Here is a 23,158-nt window from a genome sequence, read left to right as displayed (position 1 = left end):
TCCTGTGCCCGCTCTGCTGAACGCCTCTGGCTGAAATCTCGCACCCATGCCGATTTCATTCACTTCAAATTTATACTGACCTCCTTCCAGTCCTCCCTAATCCTCGCCAAGCAAGACTATTACACTCAACTGACATTCTCTTGGCTCTAACCCTCGTCGCCTCTTCGCTACCTTGAACTCCCTCCTCAAACTACCCTCAGCTCCTACCCCCCCTCTCCTCAATCACTGGCTGATTACTTTCATGACAAGGTACAGAAGATCAACCTTGGATTCTCTGCCAAGCCGCCTCCTCTTCTTCCCTTAACCCACTCCCTTAATCACCCAACCAATGCCTCCTTCTCTTCCTTTCCTGATATCACTGAAGAGGAAATCGCACACCTTCTTTCCTCCTCGAAATGCACTACCTGTCCCTCTGATCCCATTCCCACCAACTTACTTAACTCCATTTCTCCCACTATCACCCGGCTCTATCTGTCACATCCTCAACCTCTCTCTTTCCACTGCCACTGTCCCTGATGCCTTCAAACATGCTGTGGTCACACCGCTCCTCAAAAACTCATCATTGGACCCTTCCTGTCCTTCCAACTACCGTCCCATCTCCCTCTTACCCTTCCTCTCCAAGTTACTTGAGTGTGCCGTTCACAGCCGCTGCCTAGATTTTCTCTCCTCTCATGCCATCCTTGATCCGCTTCAATCCAGCCTTCGCCCTCTACATTCGACTGAAACAGCGCTCACTAAAGTCTGTAATGATCTATTCATCGCCAAATCCAAAGGCCATTACTCCATCCTTATCCTGCTCGATCTATCCGCTGCTTTTGACACTGTCAATCATAGTCTTCTTCTTGTCACACTATCCTCATTTGGACTTCACGGCTCTGTTCTTTCCTGGTTCTCCTCTTATCTCTCCTACAGTACCTTCAGAGTATATTCTGGTGGATCATCCTCCACCCCTGTCCCACTCTCAGTTAAAGTTCCTCAGGGATCTGTCCATAGCCCCCTTCTTTTTTCCATTTACACTTCTTCCCTGGGCTCTCTGATCTCATCTCACGGTTTCCAGTACCATCTTTATGCCGACGACACTCAGCTCTACCTCTCCACACCTGACATTACTGCTGAAACCCAGGCCAAAGTTTCAGCCTGTTTGACCGACATAGCTTGGATACCAAAATCCAAAATATAGAACAGGAAAAGTTCTCTACGATGACGAATCACAGAAGGCAAAAGTAGAGACTAATAGACGATTCACCACTGGAGACGTGAGTCCAACAGTCTTTATTATACAAAAATGCTCTGATAGTTTGTATCCAGCATATTCTGTTTGGTGCTATGTGATCAGTGAGTTGACAACACATATACAAATAAGACTCTTCGTTTTGCATTCATTACTTGGTGTATTTATTGACCCCTGATGCAGACGCTTTTTAGCGTCAAAACACGGTCTGTGTCGGGTCGTTATCTCTGATATAATAAAGACTGTTGGACTCACGTCTCCAGTGGTGAATCGTCTATTAGTCTCTACTTTTGCCTTCTGTGACCGACATAGCTGCCTGGATGTCACACCGCCACCCGAAACTTAACATGGCCAAAACTGAGCTTATTGTCTTTTCCCCACCAAGCCCACCCCGTCCCTCCCCCCCATTCTCTATTTCAGTAGATGGCACCCTCATCCTCCCTGTCTCATCTGCTCGCAACCTAGGAGTCATCTTTGACTCCTCCCTCTCCTTTTTTTTTTTTTGTTACATTTGTACCCCGCGCTTTCCCACTCATGGCAGGCTCTATGCGGCAGGCAATGGAGGGTTAAGTGACTTGCCCAGAGTCACAAGGAGCAGCCTGTGCCGGGAATCGAACTCAGTTCCTCAGGACCAAAGTCCACCACCCTAACCACTAGGCCACTTTTCTGCTAACATCCACCAGACGGCCAAAACCTGTCACTTCTTTGTCTACAACATTAGCAAAATTCGCCCCTTCCTCTCTGAATACGCTACCAGAACCCTTATCCAAACCCTTGTCACCTCTCGCTTGGATTATTGCAATTTGCTTCTCACTGGTCTTCCGCTCAGCCATCTCTCTCCTCTCCAGTCTGTCCAACATTCTGCGGCACGACTTATTTCCCCCCAAAATCGTTTTACCCACACTAGCCCACTCCTCAGGTCGATTCACTGGCTCCCTGTCCGCTTCCGCGTACAGTTCAAGCTTCTCTTACTGACCTTTAAATGCATCCATTTTGCAGCCTCTCTTTACCTCTCCTCTCTCCCTACATTCCTCTCGTAATCTCTGCTAGCTGGACAAATCTCTCGTCGTCCCCCTTCTCCTCCACTGCTAATTCCAGGCTTTGTTCCTTTTCCCTCGCAGCACCTTATGCCTGGAATGGACTTCCTGAGCCTGTACGCCTAGCTCCATCTCTACCTGTTTTCAAATCTATGCTGAAAACCCACCTTTTCACCACTGCTTTTGGCTCCTAACCACTACTCAATTCCCCTATCCTTGTTCCTTCTCACCCAGTACTTTCCTCGCCCTTGTCTTGTCTGTATTTTTAGATTGTAAGCTCTATCGAGCAGGGACTGTCTCTCTGTGTCAGGTGTTCAGCACTGTGTGCGTCTGGTAGCGCTATACAAATGTTAATAATAATAATAATGTGGAATGTTTATTTTGATTGACTCAATTCCCTCTTTAACATATAGCGCACCCCCTCCAATTTGATCCTCTCTATCATTGTGATACAATCTGTATCCTGTTACACAGTATCCCATTAATTATCCTCTTTCCAAGTCTCTGAGATGCCTATTATATCTACCTCATCATTTAGTGCTATATGCTCTAATTCTCATCTTATTTTTAGGATTCTAGCATTTGTATACAGGCACTTCAGATTGTGTTTTTTTCTCAGATCTACAAGCTGCTTAGAAGTTGAAGGGGATAATGTGCATCTTTTATCCTGCTCTCTCATTAAGCCCACCTGGCTTACTTTCTGCTTTGTTGAAACCTCTCTGATGGGAGTCCCTAAATGTCCTGTTTCAATAGTATCCTTCAAGAATACGCCATACTTAACCATGTGCTCCTGGGCGACTGTCGCCCCCCCCCCCCCCCCCCCCTCCTAGTTTAAAAGCTGCTCTCCTTTTTAAAAGTTAGCACCAGCAACCTGGATCCATCCCAGTTAAGGTGGAGCCCATCCTTTCAGAACAGTCTCCCCCTTTCCCAGAATGTCGCCCAGTTCCTAACAAACCTAAGGGAAAATTAGGTTCTTACCTTGGTAATTTTCTTTCTTTTAGTCATAGCAGATTAATTCATTATGAGTGGGTTGTGTCCATCAACCAGCAGGGGGAGATAGAGAGCACTGAAAAACCATAGTGCCTCATGGCCAGCTAGCTCCATCTGCCTCTTCAGTATTTGAAGCTTCCAAAGCAGTGTTACACCGCAAAGTATAACAACATGAACTTTCCTCACAGCGGATGAACGCCCCAGAACAGGAGCAGTACTTTAAAGGAGGGACGAACTCCACCTCCTGTAACAGAACAGAAATCCTGAAGACTGTTTTCCAACTTCTCCCAATGAGGGAACATATCTACAGGAAAAAGTGAACATAAATCACACAATGAACCACAGAGGGAGGGCTCATGGATTCATCTGCTATGACTAAAGGAAAGAAAATTACCAAGGTAAGAACCTAATTTTCCCTTCCTTGTCATCAAGCAGATGAATCCATTATGAGTGGGATGTACCAAAGCAATCCCTAGATAGGGTGGGAACAAGCCACACCACGCGCCAGCACTTGTGCTCCAAAAAGCGCGTCTCTCCTGGCGGCCACATCCAGCAAGTAATGTCGGGCAAAAGAGAGCTTAGACACCCAAGTAGCTGCACTACAAATCTCTTGAAGAGAGAATGCTCCAGTTTCAGCCCAAGAGGAGGAAATCGCTCTTGTGAAATGCATCTTCTATCGAGGCTTTAGACGCTGGAGACCCTCTGCGAGGACCTAACAACAATACAAAAAGGTGATCAGAGGTCCTGAAAGCATTTGTCATTTGCAAAAACTGCAACAGAGCCCTACGCACATCCAAAAGGTGCAACTGCCCAAAAGACTCTGGGAACTCCTCCCTAGTAAAGGAGGGCAGATAAATAGGTTGGTTTAGGAGAAACGCTGAAATCACCTTGGGCATGAAGGAAGGCACCGTTCATACTGTTACTCCGGACTCTGATAATTGCAGAAATGGGTCTCGACAGGACAGCGCCTGGAGCTCAGACACCCGTCTCACCGAAGTAATGGCCACCAAAAAGACTGTTTTTAAAGTCACATCCTTCTCCGTAGCTCCTCTCAGCGGCTCGAAGGGCGAACACTGAAGAGCCTTTAAAACTAGCCCCAGGTTTCAGGTCGGACAGGGTGCTCGCACGGGAGGACGGAGCTGAAGTACCCCTCTAAGAAACCGTGCAATATCTGGATGCGCAGCTAGGGAGAGGCCAGCGACCTTTCCTCAAAAACATGTCAATGCTGCGACTTGCACCCGCAGGGAATTATAGGCCAAGCCTTTTTGTACACCATCCTGCAAAAAATCCAGTATCAGCGAGACAGAAGCCCGCATGGGTGTGATCGCCTTTGAAACACACCAAGCCTCAAACTGGCGTCAGATCTGAGCAAAAGCAACGGAACTGGAACACTTGCGGGCCTGAAGGAGAGTGGAAATGACTTTACTGGAATAACCCTTATCTCTCAATTGCGCCCTCTCAATAGCCATGCCGTAAGACCAAAGCGGCAGGCGTCCTCCATGGTCACCGGTCCCTGTGACAACAGATTCGGTACCAGAGGTAACAGTAGGGGAGCCTTCACCAGCATCCGCCGGAGGTCCGTGTACCATGGCCGCCTGGGCCAATTCGGGGCAATGAGAACCACCTCTCCTTGGTGTAGCCGAATCTGCAGGAGCACTCGCCCTATCAAGGGCCAAGGAGGGAAAATATACATGAGGCCCTGAGGCCAGGGTTGAGCCAAGGCATCCAACCCTGCCGAGTGCGGATCTCTCTGCTGAAAAAGCACTGGACTTTGGCATTTGCGCTTGAGGCCATAAGATCCACTACGGGCGTCCCCCATTTGGAACAGATCTGCAGGAATACTTCGTCTGCAAGTTCCCACTCCGCTGGGTCGATTTGATTCTTGCTTAGATAATCGGCTTGCACGTTGCTCTGACCTGCAATATGAGCTGCTAACAGAAACTGTAGATGCAGCTCGGCCCAGTGGCAAATCTGTTCGGCCTGCGCGGCTAGTGCCCTGCAGTGAGTGCCGCCTTGTCGATTTATGTAGGCCACCGGTGTCGTGTTGTCCGACAGAACTCTGACAGCCAAACCATCCAGGGTCGATTGAAAGGCCAAAAGCGCCTGGAAAATTGCTTTCAACTCCAAGCTATTGATGGACCACTCTGACTCCTCGGGTGTCCATAGACCCTGGGCATGCCTCCCCCGGCAATGTGCAACCCAGTCTTTCAAGCTTGCATCTGTTATTAACAGGCATCAATTTGGGGGGGGGGGGGGGGGGGGGGGGGGGCGCTAACGGCATTCCTCACTGTATCATGCTGTCCGAGAGCCACCACTTCATGCTGAGTCGGGCCGCAGGGAGGCACGTGAGTCTGCATTGATAATCCTGAGATACTGGAGACCATCGTTGAAGCAGGGACCACTGCAGAGGTCTCAAGTGCGCTCTCGCCCATGGCACTACTTCCAAAGTGGCTGTCATCGGCCCCAACAGCTGGACAATGTCTCAAGCTTGCGGACGAGGCATCCTCAGGAGCAGACGGACCTGATTCTAAATCTTGCACCGCCTTTGCTCGGGTAGATATGCATACCCCAAGGCTGTGTCGAACCGGACCCCCAAATATTCTAGAGATTGAGAGGGGGTCAGGTGACTTTTGGTTATATTGACGACCCAGCCCAGAGATTGCAGTACTGAGACCACGCTGGCTGTAACTTGGTGACTCTCCTCCTCGGAGTCTGCTCTGATGAGCCAGTCGTCTAGGTACGGGTGAACCCGAATACCCTCTCGCCTGAGAAAAGCAACTACTACCACCATTACCTTGGAAAAGGTTCGGGGAGCTGTGGCGAGGCCCGAAACTGGAACTGCTGTCCCATCACCACAAACCGCAGAAACCTCTGGTGCGGGGGCCAAATAGGAATGTGAAAGTAAGCTTCTTTCAGGTCCAGAGACGTGAGAAACTCTCCTGGCTGTACCGCCGCTAAGACGGAGCGCAGGGTTTCAATGTGAAAATGCCACACTCTCAGAGACTTGTTGACTTCCTTTAAGTCTAGGATGGGCCGAAAGGACCCTCCTTTTCGTGGCACCACAAAGTAAATGGAGTAACGGCCGCAGCCGCGCTCGGCGGAAGGCATGGGGGTCACCGCTCCCAGGTGCAACAAGCCTTGTAAGGTCTCCTCTACCGCTGCCCGTTTGACGGCAGTGCCGCATCGGGACTCCACAAACACGTCTCTCACTGGGGCATGGAATTCTATTCTGTAATCATCTCTGATCAGGTCCAAAACCCACTGATCTGAGGAAATCTTGGCCCACTCCTCGTGAAAGAGGGAAAGTCGTCCTCCTATAAAAGGAGCCGAGGAGAGGGCCGGCACACCACCATTGAGAGGGTCGCCCTTGCACTCCAGACCTTGAGCCATCTGCTGCGGAACGCTTGTCCGAGCGAAAGGAGTGCCTCTGCTGAAAACGGGCACGTGAAGAAAACCCAGCAGAACACCCCGGGCGGTACCTTCGAGCTTCACGGAAGCGAGGTCTGTAAGAGGAGGGAACCGCCTGACCCTTAGAGGAAGGCCGCGGCCTATCTTCGGGTAAGCGCTGGAGTTTAGCTTCCCCCAGGCCTTTAACAATATTCTCACCAAATAGGAGAAGGCCTCAAAAGGGCAACTTCACCAACCTTTGCTTAGAGGCCATGTCAGCCGCCCAATGCCGTAGCCACAACAGGTGGCGAGCCGCCACCACCACAACCATCTGTTTAGCCGAAACTCTGACCAGATCATAAAGGGCGTCAGCCAAGAAAGACAAGGCCGACTCCATCCGCTGTGCCACCTCCACAAAGGTCTCCACTCCATCTCCGGGCTGTTCCACTGCCTGTTGTAACCAAGCAAGGCAGGCTCGGGCAGCGTAACAGCTGCATGCAGACGCCCGTAAGGATAGGCCTGAAATCTCAAAGGACCGCTTTATAGCTGATTCAAGGCGTCGGTCCTGCATGTCCTTCAGGGCAACTCCTCCTTCTACTGGGAGGGTAGTTCTCTTTGTCACAGCCGTGACTAGGGCATCCACTTTAGGCACAGCTAGGCGCGCCAAATGCTCCTCACTTAGAGGGTATAATTGCCCCATAGCCCTGGCAACTTTCAAAGGCCCCTCGGGGTCAGCCCATTGAGTCGAAATAAGCTCTTTGATGGAGTCATGCAAAGGAAAGGCTCGAGCAGGCTTCTTAGTACTTGTCATCCTCGGATTAGCAGAGGAGAGCTCAGTACTCACAGGATCTTCAATAGAGAGGGCCTGCAGTGCATTAGAAATCAGCGCTGGCAGCTCATCGCGGTGGAAAATCCTCACCGCGGAAGGATCATCTGGATCCAGTGGCAATCCTGCACCTTCCTCTGGCTCTCCAGACCACGAGGGCCTGCCAGACCTCTCAGACTCCTCACATCCTGACCTCGGGGGGGGGGGGGGGGGGGGGAATGCGACACCCTCTGAAGGGGAATCCACCCTTCTGCGCTTGTCCTGCGGCCATCTGTCAGGGGAAAACGCACCTGACAATTCAAGGCCGGGCTCCACTGGAGGGGACACAGGCAGCCGGGCCGATTGAGACCCCTGCGGGACAGCTCTTTTTAACATAAATGCTTTATGCAGCAGCAAAACAAACTCAGGGGAGAATGGCTCACCCTGGCCTCCCGGTTCCAGTCCGGGGGAAATGGCTCTCATATTAGCCTCCATACGAGGCTCCCCTCCAGGCTCAAACCCCTCCGCCTCAGCGGGGGTCACGCCATGCTGTTCCAAAATGGCGCCCGCTGCTAGCTCCACAGAGCAGGTAGAAACCTCGCTCGCCATGCTCGGGCCGGCTCTGACGTCAGAAGAGCACGATTTACAGAGCCCTGCTGCTGATCTACATTTGCCACAACGGGAACAGCGCTTAACCTCCGCAGCCATCGCCGAAAACGGCGGGAAATTCACAATCGTCCCGAACGTGGGCCCTCCCTGGAGGACCTACAAAATGCTCTTACCTCTTCGGATCGAGTCCACAGAGCTCCGATCCGCAGCACAATCAGAAGGAAACCTCTGTTCTGAGATCGCAGCGCTTCCAGCGTGACGCAATTTTTTTTTTTTAACACTATGAGGAAAGTTAGAGGCAACAGTGATAGAGGCAAATTTCCAACTCCAGAGGATCAGTAGAGTGGGAAAGGCAGGGAAAGGACAAACCAATGTGCCTGCATCCACAAAGCAGAGCGTGGGAAAGGCAGGGAAACTGACCAATGTGCCTGCATCAACATGGAAGTGGGAAAGGTAGAGACAGGCCGAGCCTATGTGCCTGCATCCACATCGGGGGGCGGGTAAGGCAGGGAAAGGGCGAACCTATGTGCCTTTAAAGTGGGCACCATCAGCCACAACAACCCTGCTACAACTGGCAAAAGCACAGGAGCCACCCCAGGCAGAATTCTGTAGGAGCTGAAAAAGCTGCATCCACCCTGCTGGGGAGATAGAGAATACTGAAGAGGCAGATGGAGCTAGCTGGCCATGAGGCACTATGGTTTTTCAGTGCTCTCTATCTCCCCCTGCTGGTTGATGGACACAACCCACTCGTAATGGATTCATCTGCTTGATAACAAGGAAATCCCTCATTCCTGCACCATCGTCTCAACTACGCATTGAGACTTATGAGGCACATCTCTGAAAATGCGGCCTTGGAGGATCCGACTTCAGTTTTTTACCTAAGAGTCTAAATTTGGCTTCCAGAACCTCCCTTCCACATTTTCATATGTCACTGGTACCCATATGTACCAAGAAAGCCAGCTCCTCCCCAGCACCACCTAAAATCCTATCTAGGTGACGTGCGAGGTCTACCACCTTCGCACCACGCAGGCAAGTCTCCAAGTGATCCTCTCGTCCACCAGCCACCCGGCTATCTATATGCCTAATGATCACCAACTACAACAGCTGTCCTAACCCTTCCCTCCTAGGCAGAATTTTTTGGAGACATATCCTTGGTGCAAGAGGATAGTACATCCCCTGGTGGGCAGGTCCAGGCTATAGGAGTACTTCCTACTTCACCAAGATGATGCTCTCCTTCAAGACAGTACAGGGGCTGCCAGACACTTCTCTACAACATCCCTGTAAGTCTCCTCTATATACCTCTCTGTCTCCCTCAGCTCCACCAAGTCTGCTACTCTAGCCTCAAGAGAACAGACCCATTCTCTGATAGCTAGGAGCTCTTTGCATCGGGCATATACATATAACCGCTCACCAAATGGGAGATAATCATACATGTGACACTCAATGCAAAAAAACTGGATAGCATCCCTCTCGCTGCTGGACTGCTAACACCATCTTACATATTGTTGAGATTTTCAATAATTTAAAACTTGCTAAGGTTATTAAAGATATTAGCCTAATATAAAAATGTCTTTAGTTTATATGGTATATTGTGTGATTTATTTAGTGTTTTCATCTTAGAAAGTAATGAAATGTAATTAAAACTCTGTAAGAGCACTCCTTGCTTGTTATCCTAATTACAATAAACTTACTATAAATGTAGAGTTGTGCTAGGGGTGGGCGATGGGTGGGACGAAGACTAAACTAGGTCCTGTAGTGCCTGCTAGAGGCTGTTAATGCTGTGGTACAAAGTTCAAGTTTTAAAACTAGGGGGAAAAGAATTCCCCAGTCACGCAGAATTCAACGTTTTCCCACAGAATATGTAGGTTGCAGTAAAAGACAGACCCCCCCCACCCCCACCCCGTTCAACTGACTCTCCGTCCGCTTACCCAACTGTCCACCCTTTGCCTCCCAGCTTACCTGTGCATTCCCTGGTGGTGTAGCGGTAGGAAAGAACTCCACTCTTTCCTGCCCTACTGCCAATGCTCTCTTGGTGGTGCCATGCTCTCTCAAAATGGCCACCAAAACTTCACGTGTTAGTCTTGCGAGACTACCGCTTGAGGTGTCGGCGGCCATTTTGGAAAAGCACAGCACCAGCAAGAGCGGCAGCAGTGGGGCAGGAAAGAGTGTGGTTCTTTCCTGCCCCCTGAGGAGGCCCCACTAGACCACCAGCGAATGCACAGGTAGGCTGGGCAGTAGCAGGCGGAGAGTCAGGCGAGCGACAGGGAGGGAGCAGCTCTTACAAAAAAAAAAAAAGGAGGGAGAGAGGAGGCTGCAAAAAGTGTGAAAGTTTTGTGTGAAGAAGTCTGCAGAATTTGCAAACTTTGTACGTACAATTTTCAAATTATTTTGGCGTAGAATTCCAGCATAAGTAGTAGTGGTGATGGTGTTAGAAATTCTGGAGGAATATGGGAAGCTTTTGGGTTTCAAACTGAAGTCGAAGGCTTTGCCTTCCATACCCCAAATCCAAAATGCTTGGCCCAGAAGAGTTCCCTTTTAGTTAGGCGGATGGGAATTTGAAATATCTGAGGGTACAGATCCCAGCGGGTCTTCCAGAATTATATGCAAAGAATATACAGCTATTAATGATCAACACTAGGAGGATGTTAGAGCTGTAGCACTCGCTACCATTGTTACTAATGGGGCATATAGAGCTATATAACATGTTAGTAGCACCCAAATGGTTATACGTACTTCAAATGTTACCGATATATCTAAAGGTGGAAGAGGAACGTGTGTTGTACAAAGTGTTGCAGGGATTTCTGTGGAAGGAAACAGGCCTGCATAGCCATTGCTGTGTTGCACAAGACAAGATCACACGGGGGGCCGGGACTACTAAATATATATCTTAATGTGGCTTATATAATGTGACATATAAATGACTATTATCACAATACTTCAGATTTTTCTGTTACACATATAGAACCATATCTATTTACAAATGAACATTTTAGCTGGCCAATATATACAAAGTCAGGATGTACACCCAAATATCTTTGATGGAATTCTTTTATACAAACGACACTGGCTGCTTGTTAATGATCTGCAGAAGACATCATTTCTCGGAGGCAGTGACCCCTTACTTGTCAATTCAACAGAACCTTAAACTTTCCTCCCGGCATGGACTCCCCAGTCTTCACCAGATAGAGGTCCAGGACATCTGCTATCTATTCCAGATACTTACTGAAGAGAGATCCCTGCAATACTTCGAAAACATGCAGGCACAACCTGCTTACCTGCAGCTCAGACATTCTGTAAACAGTCTCCCATGGACAGAACTAAGTAAGGATGTTCAAGACACACTAAATGAGACTTTCACTTTCAGCTCCCAAAGCAGAGTGGGTGGGTGGGGAAGAGAGTATACCAGGGTGAAAATGTTGTGATTACAATTGCACTTGAATTAGATGGTTTTGTATATCTAGAAATGTGTATGTGTTGTCATAATAAAGATTATTTACATTAAAATAAATATATAAAACCTTTGTGCATCAAAAGCACAAACGGGAGGAAAAAGGAACCTATGAGGGCTCCCCCCCCCCCCCCCCCCTTTCAGTCATGCTCTTGGAAACTGCGGGGAACTCTTCCTCTCCCTGTGGTTAACACCCACTCCGGTCGGGAAATGGACACATATTGGTTCGATAAAGATGGCAGCCGCAAGACCACTGAAAAACTGTCCTGGAACAGGCCTCTTACTTGCTGGAGCGCATGGGCAAAGAAACACCAGGCTGGGAAGGGGAGAGGCACACAAACAGGCCATGCACACCCCTAACACTTGCTCTCCGGTCTCCACACCAGGAGCAGCACTTCACATCTTCCGCTGGCATAGATACCCTGCATAAGCGATGGGCTTATCTTCTTGCAGGGTGATGGCAAGCATTAATTACACTGAGGTGAACCCTTATAGCATTAGTTTTTAAACCAAACTCAAGAGAGGTGTAGAATGTGCGCAATCAGTTTTTGTGTAGGACAAGAGGATCTAGGGCCTTGCCCTCATACCAGACAGGAAACCTCTTCCACTTAAAAAGCATAACATCTCTTAGTGCAATCTTTCCTGGAAGCCAACAGGATGTTGGAGATACCCTCAGATAGCTGAAGAGATGCAAATTTTATGCTCTCAATCAGGCCATGGACTGGAAGTTAGGATGCAGAAGAAATCCTCATTCTGCATGGTCATTCAAAAAAACTCCAATCTCCAAGTATCTTCAAAGGATAACTCCATAAGAGGAAAACCAGATGTGTCCTGGTCAGTCAGTAAAGTACAATAAGAATCATGGTTCCCCAGGTCCTACGAAAGGGACAGGAGAATATATATATATATATATATATATATATATATATATATATATATATATATATATATATATATATATATATATGATGTCCTCCACACACCCCCCCCACACAACCGAGGAGGAAGGCATTCAACTCTAGTCTGTGGTGTGATACGAGTCTGTAGCAGTACTGAGAGACCTTGTGGTTGAGATGAGTGGCAAAAAAATCCACTCTCTCATGGGCAACGACAACGCCGAGAGACCACTCTTGCGGCTGCATCTGTCTGTCAAACTGTTTCTCCCTGCCAGATATGCGGTGGCCTACTGTCATATCCTGACTGCTTCCTGACACACTGTTTGTTGACATAGTACATGGCAACCTAATTGTCTGATTGGCTAATGAACCAAACTGTTCTCTTCCAATCTCTAGTACAGTACAGACAGAGAGGGTAATACAGTATACAATCAGAGAAACCAAAAGAAAAAAGCAACACTGGGCCTTCAAGAATGGGACAACAGGAGTACTTTATTAGCCAAAGACCCGACACGGGCCGTGTTTCGGCGCCCAAAAGGCGCCTGCCTCAGGGGTCTTTCAATTCCCGGGATTGGTGGGTGGGGGAGAGAAGAGGTCCCGTGAAACCCAGTAAGAGCAGCGTTTCCTTTACAAGCAGCAAATGCAGCTGTGGAGATCCCCAGACCAGCAGCCGACAGTGTTCTCGATCCAAGCCGGAAATCAGCACAGCCAGCTGTGTGCCAGGACACCAACAACGCCGGAGGATGCAACCGTCTGTCACACACACCCCCAATCTCTGAAAGCCTTTAGTGCATTCCAGACCGCCCAAAGCACAAGGAGAACAATGTGAAACTTGGTCTCCTGAGCAGACCAGTGTCCCTGGATATGAAGTCCTTGTAAATGAGCTCCCCAGCCCAGACTGGATGCATCTGTGTTCAGAATCTGCTGGGATGAAGGAATTTTTTTTATACATTTTTTAATTGATTTCAATAATCAGCTTTAGAGCATTGCTTGGATTTTACTGCTTTTACCCAGGATTGTTATGAGAATTTTTTTTATGGCTGATGTTAGTTGGGATCCAAACCCTTGGACCACTCATTTTTTATCTTAGTTTACCATTTTCTCTCAAAAATTGTGATGACGGTTCACCTTTCAGTTATAAAATTTCTAGGAGATATACAGATGCAGATACTTACTGGAAAATTAGTTGTCCCACAATTAAATTTTGATTTTTCTAATTCAGAAAATTCCTGTAGTACTTGGCATAAAGTTCCTTTCTGAAACAAGAGATGCATTAGCTCCATTGACTAAGTAGTACTATCATCTGATAAGGTAAAATGGTTTACTAATGATTTTGAAAAATTAAAAACTAAATTGCTGTCAATTAGAACATTATTGGCAATGGTCTCATGACAACAGTAAAGGTTAGAATGGAAAAAAAAAGTTATTAAAATCTACAAAGCGGCAATTTACAATACCAAAAATCTATTTTGCCTCCTTAATAGATAAGATTTTGAATATAAGAAATTCTGTCCCTCTACTGCTAAATGCTGTTTCAGATCTTTCAGCATGAGCGTTGTTGAATTCTCAAGTAATTCCAGTAGACAGACATGAACGTGATTAGCAGGGTTCCATTGAAATCTGTTGCATCAGGTGTACATGGGTCTTTGGGTAAATTGATAACAAACCCTAGTAGCTTCAACACCTGAATAGTTCTCTGTACCGATACTTGATCAGTCAACTGTCCAGGTAGGAAAACACATAGAATCCAGGTCTGCATTGTGATGCTTTGACTATGGTAAGGCATTTTGTGACTACTCCAGGAGCAGATGCATGACAAAATGGCAGTACGTGATACTGGTAGAGGTGTTTTCCCACTCAAAAATCAGAGATTTCCTATAACGTGGAAGTATCCAAATCTGAGTGTAAGCAAACGTCAAGACCATAGACAATCATCTGCCTGAATCATAGAGGAGAGTGCCCAGGGAAACACTTCTAAAAACTTTTCTTTGACCAAATATCTGTTCAGGGCCCTTAGGTCTAGGGGAGAAGCTCACCATCTTTGTTTGGGCATAAGGAATAGAATCATTTCCCTTATTCCCCTGATGGTACAGGCTCAATCACATGGGTCTACAGAAGGGAGAACAATTCCTCTTCAAGCACTATCTGGTGCTAAAAGTAAAAACACAATGCTCTTGATGGACAAAGTGGAGGAAGGTGATGCCAATTGAGGGCATAACCACTCCAGATTATTTTGAGATCCAAATAGCCACCTTTGATAGAAAAACTTTAGCCAACCCCAAAACAGTAGGCCATCTGGTATGGTCATTTACGGAGACTGTGCTCTCCTGGAGCCAGTCAAAAACTTGTCGCCTGCATTGACTGGGGTGCAGACTGGTCTACTGGGGCTTCTGCTGCTAAGGTCTGGAGCAAGCCTCCTGGGAAAGCCAGGCTGGAGGAGTGTACCTACACCTGTAGGAGCAGTACGGCCTCCTCTGATTTCTGCTTGAATATCTCTAAGTGGAAGCTGCGAAAGGAGTGGACCAAGTTTTCAAGGTGTCTGTTCTCTTCCCGATGAAGTTGGCAACCTCTTCCACCTTATCCCCAAAAAGATTACCACCTCGGCAGGGGGCATCCGTCAGCTTTTCTTCAACAGCTGGCTCTAGGTCCAACACACAACTAGGCAAGTCTGTGCATACCAATACCCAAAGTGGAAATCCTAGACACCACATCGAAAGCATCACAGGTTGCCCAGGCTCAGTGATTCCAGCACACCTTCTGCTTGGCTACTAGTTCATGGAGTTCTACAGCCTTATCTGAAGGAAGAGAGTCTGCAAACCCCAACAAACTGTGGACCAAGTCCCGCAAATAAATGTTCAAGTAAAGCTGGTAGGCATCTATGTGAGATACAAGTATAGAGGCTTGATAAATCTTCCTCCCAAAAGATTCTGGCACCTCACCCTGGGGGTTTTAGCTCTGTTGAGAGCAGATTCGATCACCGTAGAGTGGTGGGGTAGCTAGGGCTTCTCAAATCCAGGGGCTTTCTAGATTCTGTACATAGTGTCCACCTTCTTGTCCTTAGACCACTACTAAATGGATGGGAAAAATCCACAATTTCGGGAATAACATGTATAGAATGTTTGTGCGTTTGGGAAGCTTGCCAGGTGTCCTTGACCTGGATTGGCTGCTGTTGGGGACAGGATGCTGGGCTCGATGGGCCTTTGGTCTTTTCCCAGTATGGCATTACTTATGTACTTCTTAGAACAGGTTGCATAGAGAAAGGGACCTCCCATTTCTTGATCTACATCTGCTGTAGATGTCATGAACAGGCACTATCACAGATTCGTTGGGAGGATTCTTGTAATAGACATCCAAAATAGAAGCCCTAGGCTCATACTCGATCTCCAAATGAAATGGAATAGCCTAAGTCATTTCCCTCAAAAAAAAAAAAAAAAAAAAAAGAGGACTTCCCCTCTCCTGAGGGGAAGATGGGTCTGAAGGAAGACCAAGGGAGCCCTCCTTCGAAATGTCTTCTAGGCCCGCTTCAGGAACCCAGGAACGGTTGAAAACAGCATAGTACTCTTCTTGAGAAGGCTGAGCCTGCATCTGCCTCAGATGACTAGACGAGTATGAATGCAAAGGGGAAGGTCCTGACCTGGACATGGGAAGAGTTTCTTCTCCCCTTTAAGGGGCCAGTGTTGACACACAGGGAACAGACAAGTCATGGGCCTTAAGGATTGGCTGGGGCGGGACCATACCCGGCATAGACACCCTCAAGGGCCCTCAAGGGCTCGACATTGCGCTAGGCCAGGATCCACTCAAACTCCTCCTACAGCACGGCCCACCACCAGTCCTCAGAAGCAGAGATCGGTAAAGGCAGGGCTGATGATGGTTCAGTGACAGCATGCAAATATGCCGGTGCCAATCGGATGGCTGGTGCTGGAGGTCAGGAGACTGACGCATTGGTTATCAACTCTATGGAGGGAGAGCAACCCTCACAACACTGATGCTTCTTGGGTATCATAGATACCAATGACCTGGGGAATCTGGGAACCCCCTTCAAAGGAGACCAATACCGGTGCTTCCTCGTCTTCGCCCGACATTGGGGACCCTCAATGCCAATGAGGACAATACTGAATCCAGACATGTCCTCAGTATTGTGTCTGATGCAGACCAGCCCAATGAGGCCCTACAGGTGCCTGATGTCGAGGCAGGGGGAGACCTCCTCGATGCTGGTGCAGCTCCTCCAGTGCCAATGGATCAGTCTTAGAAGCGCCAAAAGGTTTCTCATGCAGAAGCTCTCTGCTCTTCAGAGTCTTTTTCTGCATTTTTAAACAAAGAACAGAGGCCTAGTGGTCAGGACCTTGACACGACAGGCACCAATTGTGGGGGTCAGTTCCAGAAATGACCGTTGTACCTAGAGAATTTCTTAAAGCTCTGGGAGTCTTTTGTAACACTGGGGGGGGGGGGGGGGGGGGGGGGGGGAATAACCAATGCAAAATCAAACTGCTCAATTATAAGAGAGAGAGAGAGAAACCTCTCCCTTAAAAATAAATAAATAAATAAATTATAAAACCCACAACTACAGCTCATGTCTAAGCGGGCCTTTGGAGCCACGTGAAAAAATAAAGAAAAAACAAAGTAGCCTAAAAAGCTAGGAAATAAAGGAGAAGGAAGAAAAAGAAATATGAAAGAAAAAAGCCCACATACTGCGAGGAAGGCATACTGAAAAATTATTAAAGACACATTGAGAAAAGTTCATGAAACACTATCTCTCTGCTCCATGGAAAAATGAAGACGGCTGGTCCTGCGTACTCATGCTGGGTGGAGGCACTTGCACCTGCACAGTGCCAAAGGCATCTTAAAGCTTTAGAACACTGGGTAGCGTTCATACTGGGCTTTGTCGGATGTTGTCACAAATAGGTGGGAAAATGTGGGATATAAATGTAACAAATAATAATAATAATATGTGAGAGAAAATGTCCTGCTTGACCTTGTAGAAACCCAAAGCTCAAGCAAACAGCCGTACTGCCCCCATCTTGCACTACAACAGCAAAATCTGAAAGCTTACCTCGCCACTTCGGATGGTTTCTACCTTGACAACATTAGGAATACTTCGCAAGTATGCCTCTAAGGTTGGGTAGCCCAGCTGTTTAAATGGGATCCAATCTCCTGTTAAGGATTTGTACTCTGTTTGCACCCGGGGTAAGGCAACACCATTTTTATTTGACTGGAGAACAGCTCGTAGCATCTTTGCAATAAGGTCTTTATCCATTTCCTGCATCTTTACCTGTAGAACAACAAAGCTATTTTTAAAATAGTCTCAAAACTATAACATTGTTTCTTACATTTGTGTCATTAGATTCTTTCCATGTCCCAGCATCAGCATGGCTATGATATAGTCTAATTCTACAGAAAAATACCGATTCAGGGATGTGAAAACGTAATCGGCACAAGAACTGCAGACATTACATTTCCATGTTATCAAAATAGCTCGTTAAGCGCTACTTCCCTAAGGAAAAATAAATAAAGAGCCCAGTGCGGTGTGCAGAAATACAAATACCCATCAAAAGAATTACAGCATTATAAACACGAATATCAAATCTCTTCATTTTAAATCTTATCACTGATCTACAACATACTGTCATTCTCCACAATGAAAAGATAATACTCTATAAAAATATACAAACCAAAAAGGATTTCACCCCCCTCAACGTACATTTAATGGAAACTTTTTGCTGCTAAAAACAGCGACATTATAAAACGTCTACCAGCTTTACACACCAGTAAGGTGCACATTTTATCCATTCTTCCTAGCAGAATAGTTCAAGATCTTTCAGCATGGCTAGAGATCATCTGTACACTTCCAGCAATTCCTGTCAACAAACTATGCAAGGCAAAACACCAAAATCACATCCACAGTACACAATAAAACAAAAACATAGAACTGATATTACTAACAAATTAAGGGGTCCTTTCACTAAACTGCAGTAAGCACTAACGTATGCTTACCGCAGCAAAAAATGTCTTACCGCGGAGTGCCTACGGGAGCTACCCATACGCTAAAAAGTTAACATTTTTAGTGCTGGGGTGGGGAGTGCGTGTGTTCTGTGCTTATCAGCGCAGCTACATTGCCATGAGCTATTTAGCACATGAGCCCTTACTGCCTACAAAATATTGAAAATACAAAAAAAAATCTGCCATTTTACCCCTGTGGAAAAATGGCCTTAGCATCTGGGAATGAAATGCGTAAGGACGCGCTAAGGCCACTTTTTACCACAGTTTCGTAAAATGGCCCCTAAGTCACTGTAAAGGCCATCAAAATCCTAATCAAATAACTGCTCAAATAGCCAGGCTTTCAAACATTTGTGAATGTCACGTACATATGAAAAGCTGTGCTAAGTCAGAGTACAGTTTATCAAGTGCCGTGTCCTTAACTTTTTTTTTTTTAATTCACATCTTTATTGAGCTTAATATTGAACAATAAAATAACTGCAACAAGGAAAAAGAAAATGAGCAATATTATGATTGCAGTGCACAGTCTAGTTCATGTAAAATTATGTTAACGATATAAGCATTCAATCTTCTCCATTCTGTATCAAATTTACTATGAATAGAATATTTAGGGGCTCTTTTACCAAATGGTGGTAAAAGGGACCCTGCGGTGACATCGGCTTGCGGATTTGCCGCATGCAGAGGCCCTCTTTTAGCGCCTCCAGTAAAAAGCTAAAAGGGAAATGGCCATGAACTTAAACACTTATTGTGTTGTCATTTCCTAGGGAAGAACTCACTGCCTCCTTACTGTTCTACCCGGGATCCTGGCAGTACAGCCAAATTGCCACAAGCCCACGGTAGGTCTGCAGCGCTTTGCTAAAAGGGCCCTTTAATTTCTAGAATGCGTTCATATTTTCTAATAAGGCTAATCCAATTCCACCACATTATTATACTGGAAATAAATGATCTTTCCAGCAATTAATAATTTTAAAACTACAGATAAAAGAAAATCAAAAAAGATATCGATTAGATTCAGACAATGGTGCAGAGTGCGCCAATGATTTCCAAATTATAAGTTTCAATGAAATGTCTACATTGATATTTAGGTCATCAGTTACTTTCTTCCAAACATTGTGTTAAAGATGCTGATAAAGATGGTTGAGGTCTTCTTTGCCAGAATTATGACCAAAGATCAGAAGACAGTGCATCTCCTTCTTATCTGTTCCCTTCTCCACTACTGCCAACTCCAGACTTCGCTCCTTCTGTCTCGCTGCACCCTACGCCTGGAATAAACTTCCTGAGCGCCCCTATGTCTTGCCCCATCCTTGACCACCTTTAAATCTAGATTGAAAGCCCACCTCTTTAACATTGCTTTTGACTCGTAACCACTTGTAACCTCTCACTTCTACCTACCCTCCTCTCCTCTTTCCACTACACATTATTTGTTTGCTTATTTTTGTCTATTAGATTGTAAGCTCTTTGAGCAGGGACTGTCTTTCTTCTATGTTTGTGCAGCGCTGTATACCCTTTGTAGCGCTATATAAGTGCTAAATAGCAGTAGTAGTAGTATTTCCAAACTTTCTGGATGCACAGACAGGATTTGTTGTTGTTGTTAATTATAATACATTTATAAAATAAAGAAAGAAGCCAGAATTTTGCAGGTTGTTGATTCTAAGGTCCAATCTTTTGATAGGCTGTGGAGATTAATGTTGCTGTGGCCTATAGCTCATTGTAACTGAAACCTATGCATAGAATTGTAAACCTAGAAGAGAAAATACTTTCCGCAAGGTATGAAATGTTTTGAACTGGTCTCATACTTGACCCAAAAATCAGATCTGTTTTGCCAAATAGTCTATTTTACTAGGTGTTTCCAATTACGGTTTTACTCCGTATGAAAAAGTGTGTCTTATCTGATCATCTGGGTTGTGTTTATCAACCAGAAGGTGGAGATGAGTGCACTGAACATAGTGATATAGGACAGCCAGCTTCACATTCGGTCAGTGTTTCTCATAAAGCAGAAAAGAGATGAATGAATCACAGACAACATTCTTCAAAGATAAGCTTCATTCACTAACTTCTCCAAAGTGAAACTGCAGCATTAACTTACAATAGAGACATAAGTACATAAGTATTGCCATACTGGGAAATACCAAAGGTCCATCGAGCCCAGCATCCTGTTTCCAACAGTGGCCAAACCAGATCACAAATACCTGGCAAAATCCCAAAAAAGTACAAAACATTTTATACTGCTTATCCCAGAAATAGTGGATTTTCCCCGAGACCATTTAGGAAGCCATCCAAACCTTTTTTAAATTCCGCTAAGCTAACTGCCGTTACCACATTCTCTGGCAACCAATTCCAGAGTTTAATTACACGTTGAATGAAGAAACATTTTCTCTGATTCGTTTTAAATTTACTACATTGTAGCTTCATCGCACGCCCCCTAGTCCTAGTATTTTTGGAAAGCGTAAACTGACGCTTCACATCTACCCGTTCAAATCCACATTATTTTATAGACCTTTATCATATCTCTCCTCAGCCGCCTTTTCTCCAAGCTGAAGAGCCCTAGCCGCTTTAGCCTTTCCTCCTAGGGAAGTCATCCCATCCCCTTTATCATTTTTGTCACCCTTCTCTGCTGCACCTTTTCTAATTCCACTATATCTTTTTTGAGATGCAGTGACCAGAAATGAACACAATATTCAAGGTGCGGTCGCACCATGGAGCGATACGAAGGCATTATAACAGCCTAGTGGTTAGAGCACTGGTCTTGGAATCCAGAGGTGGCCAGTTCAAATACTACTGCTGCTCCTTGTGATCTTGGGCAATTCATTTAACCCTCCATTGCCTCAGGTACAAACTTAGATTGTGAGCCCTCCTGGGACAGAGAAATATCCAGACTATCTGAATGTAACACACCTTGAGCTACTACTGAAAAGGTGTGAGCAAAAATCTAAATAAATAAAAATATTTGCTTTCTTAGCCACAGCAGCACACTGAGCAGAAAATTTCAACGTATCAACGACGACGACACCTAGATCCCTTTTCTTAGTCCGTGACTCCTAACGTAGAACCTTGCATGAAGTAACTATAATTCAGGTTCCTCTTTCCCACATGCATCACTTTGCACTTGCTCACGTTAAACATCACCTGCCATTTAGACGCCCAGTCTCCCAGTCTCGTAATTTTTCACAATCCTCCCTTGATTTAACGACTTTGAATAACTTTGTGTCATCAACAAATTTAATTAACTCACTAGTTACTAGTTTAACCCTACTCTCTGTTTTCTATCTTTTAACCAGTTTTTAATCCACAATAGAGCACTACCTCCTATCCCATGACTCTCCAATTTCCTCTGGAGACTTTCATGAGGTACTTTGTCAAACGCCTTCTGAAAATCCAGATACAAAATATCAACCGGCTCACTTTTATCCACGTTTGTTCACCCCTTCAAAGAAATGTAGTAGATTGGTGAGGCAAGATTTCCCTTCACTAAATCCATGTTGACTGTCTCATTAATCCATGCTTCTGAATATGCTCTGTAATTTTGTTCTTAATAATAGTCTCTACCATTTTGCCCGGCACTGACATCAGACTCACCGGTCTACAATTTCCGGGATCTCCTCTGGAACCTTTTTTAAAAATTGGCGTTACATTGACCACCCTCCAAACTTCCAGTACCAAGCTCGATTTTAAGGGTAAATTACATATTACTAACTATAGCTCCGCAAGGTCATTTATCAGTTCTATCAGTACTCTGGAATGAATACCATCTGGTCCAGGAGATTTGCTACTCTTCATTTTGTAGAACTGCCCCATTACATCATCCAGGTTTACAGAGAATTCATTGTTTCTCCGACTCGTCAGCTTCAAATACCATTTCAGACACCGGTATTCCATCCAAATCTTCCTCGGTGAAGAACGAAGCAAAGAATTCATTTAATCTCTTCGCTACAGCTTTGTCTTTCCTGATCGCCCCTTTTACTCCTCGGTCATCTAGCGGTCCAACCGATTCTTTTGCCGGCTTCCTGCTTTTAATATCCCTAAAAAAATTTTTTACTATGTGTTTTTGCCTCCAACGCAATTTTTTTATCGAAGTCCCTCTTAGCCTTCCTTATCAGCGCTTTGCATTTGACTTGACATTCTTTATGCTGTTTCTTATTTTCAGTCGGTTCCTTCTGCCATTTTCTGAAGGATTTCTAATAGCTTCTTTCACCTCACTTTTTAACCACGCCGGCTGTCGTTTGGTCTTCCATCCTCCTTTTTTAATACGCTGAATATATTTGGCCTGGGCTTCCAGGATGGTGTTTTTGAACAGCATCCACGCCTGATGTAAATTTTTGACCCTCACATCCACTCCTCAGTTTTTTTTTTAACCATTCTTCTCATTTTATCATAGTCTCCTTTTTTAAAGTTAAATGCTAACGTATTTGATTTCCTATGTATACTTACTTCAAAGCTAATATCAAATCCGATCATATTATGATCACTGTTATCAAGCGGCCTCAGCACCATTACCTCCCGTATCAGATCATGCGCTCCACTAAGGACGTCGTCTAAAATTTTTCCTTCTCTCGTCGGCTCCTGTACCAGCTGCTCCATAAATCAGTCCTTGATTTCATCAAGGAACTTTACCTCGCTAGCGTGCCACGATGTTACATTTACCCAGTCAATATCGGGGTAATTGAAATCACTCATTATTATTGTGTTGCCCAGTTTGTTTCCGTCCCTAATTAACATTTCTGTATCCATCTGTCCATCCTGGACAGGCGGACGGTAGTACAC

The 23,158-nt window shown here is 45.8% G+C and overlaps 1 protein-coding gene across 7 annotated transcripts in view; it reads right to left on the bottom strand.

Annotated features, from left to right (window-relative positions):
* TDRD7 (tudor domain containing 7) overlaps positions 1–23,158 on the bottom strand; it is a 432,711-nt gene that overhangs the window by 393,145 nt on the left and 16,408 nt on the right. For all 7 annotated transcript variants that reach the window (XM_030194449.1, XM_030194446.1, XM_030194444.1 and 4 more), the window contains exon 2: positions 17,454–17,672. In XM_030194449.1, the coding sequence (XP_030050309.1) occupies positions 17,454–17,666 (213 nt within the window). In that variant the 5' untranslated portion in view covers positions 17,667–17,672. The remainder of the gene's footprint in view (positions 1–17,453; positions 17,673–23,158) is intronic.

The sequence above is a fragment of the Microcaecilia unicolor genome, chromosome 2 (assembly GCF_901765095.1).
Source record: "Microcaecilia unicolor chromosome 2, aMicUni1.1, whole genome shotgun sequence".
Lineage (NCBI taxonomy): Eukaryota > Metazoa > Chordata > Amphibia > Gymnophiona > Siphonopidae > Microcaecilia > Microcaecilia unicolor.
Note: the sequence above shows the minus strand (reverse complement) of the source record. Positions and strands in the feature narration are given on the sequence as shown.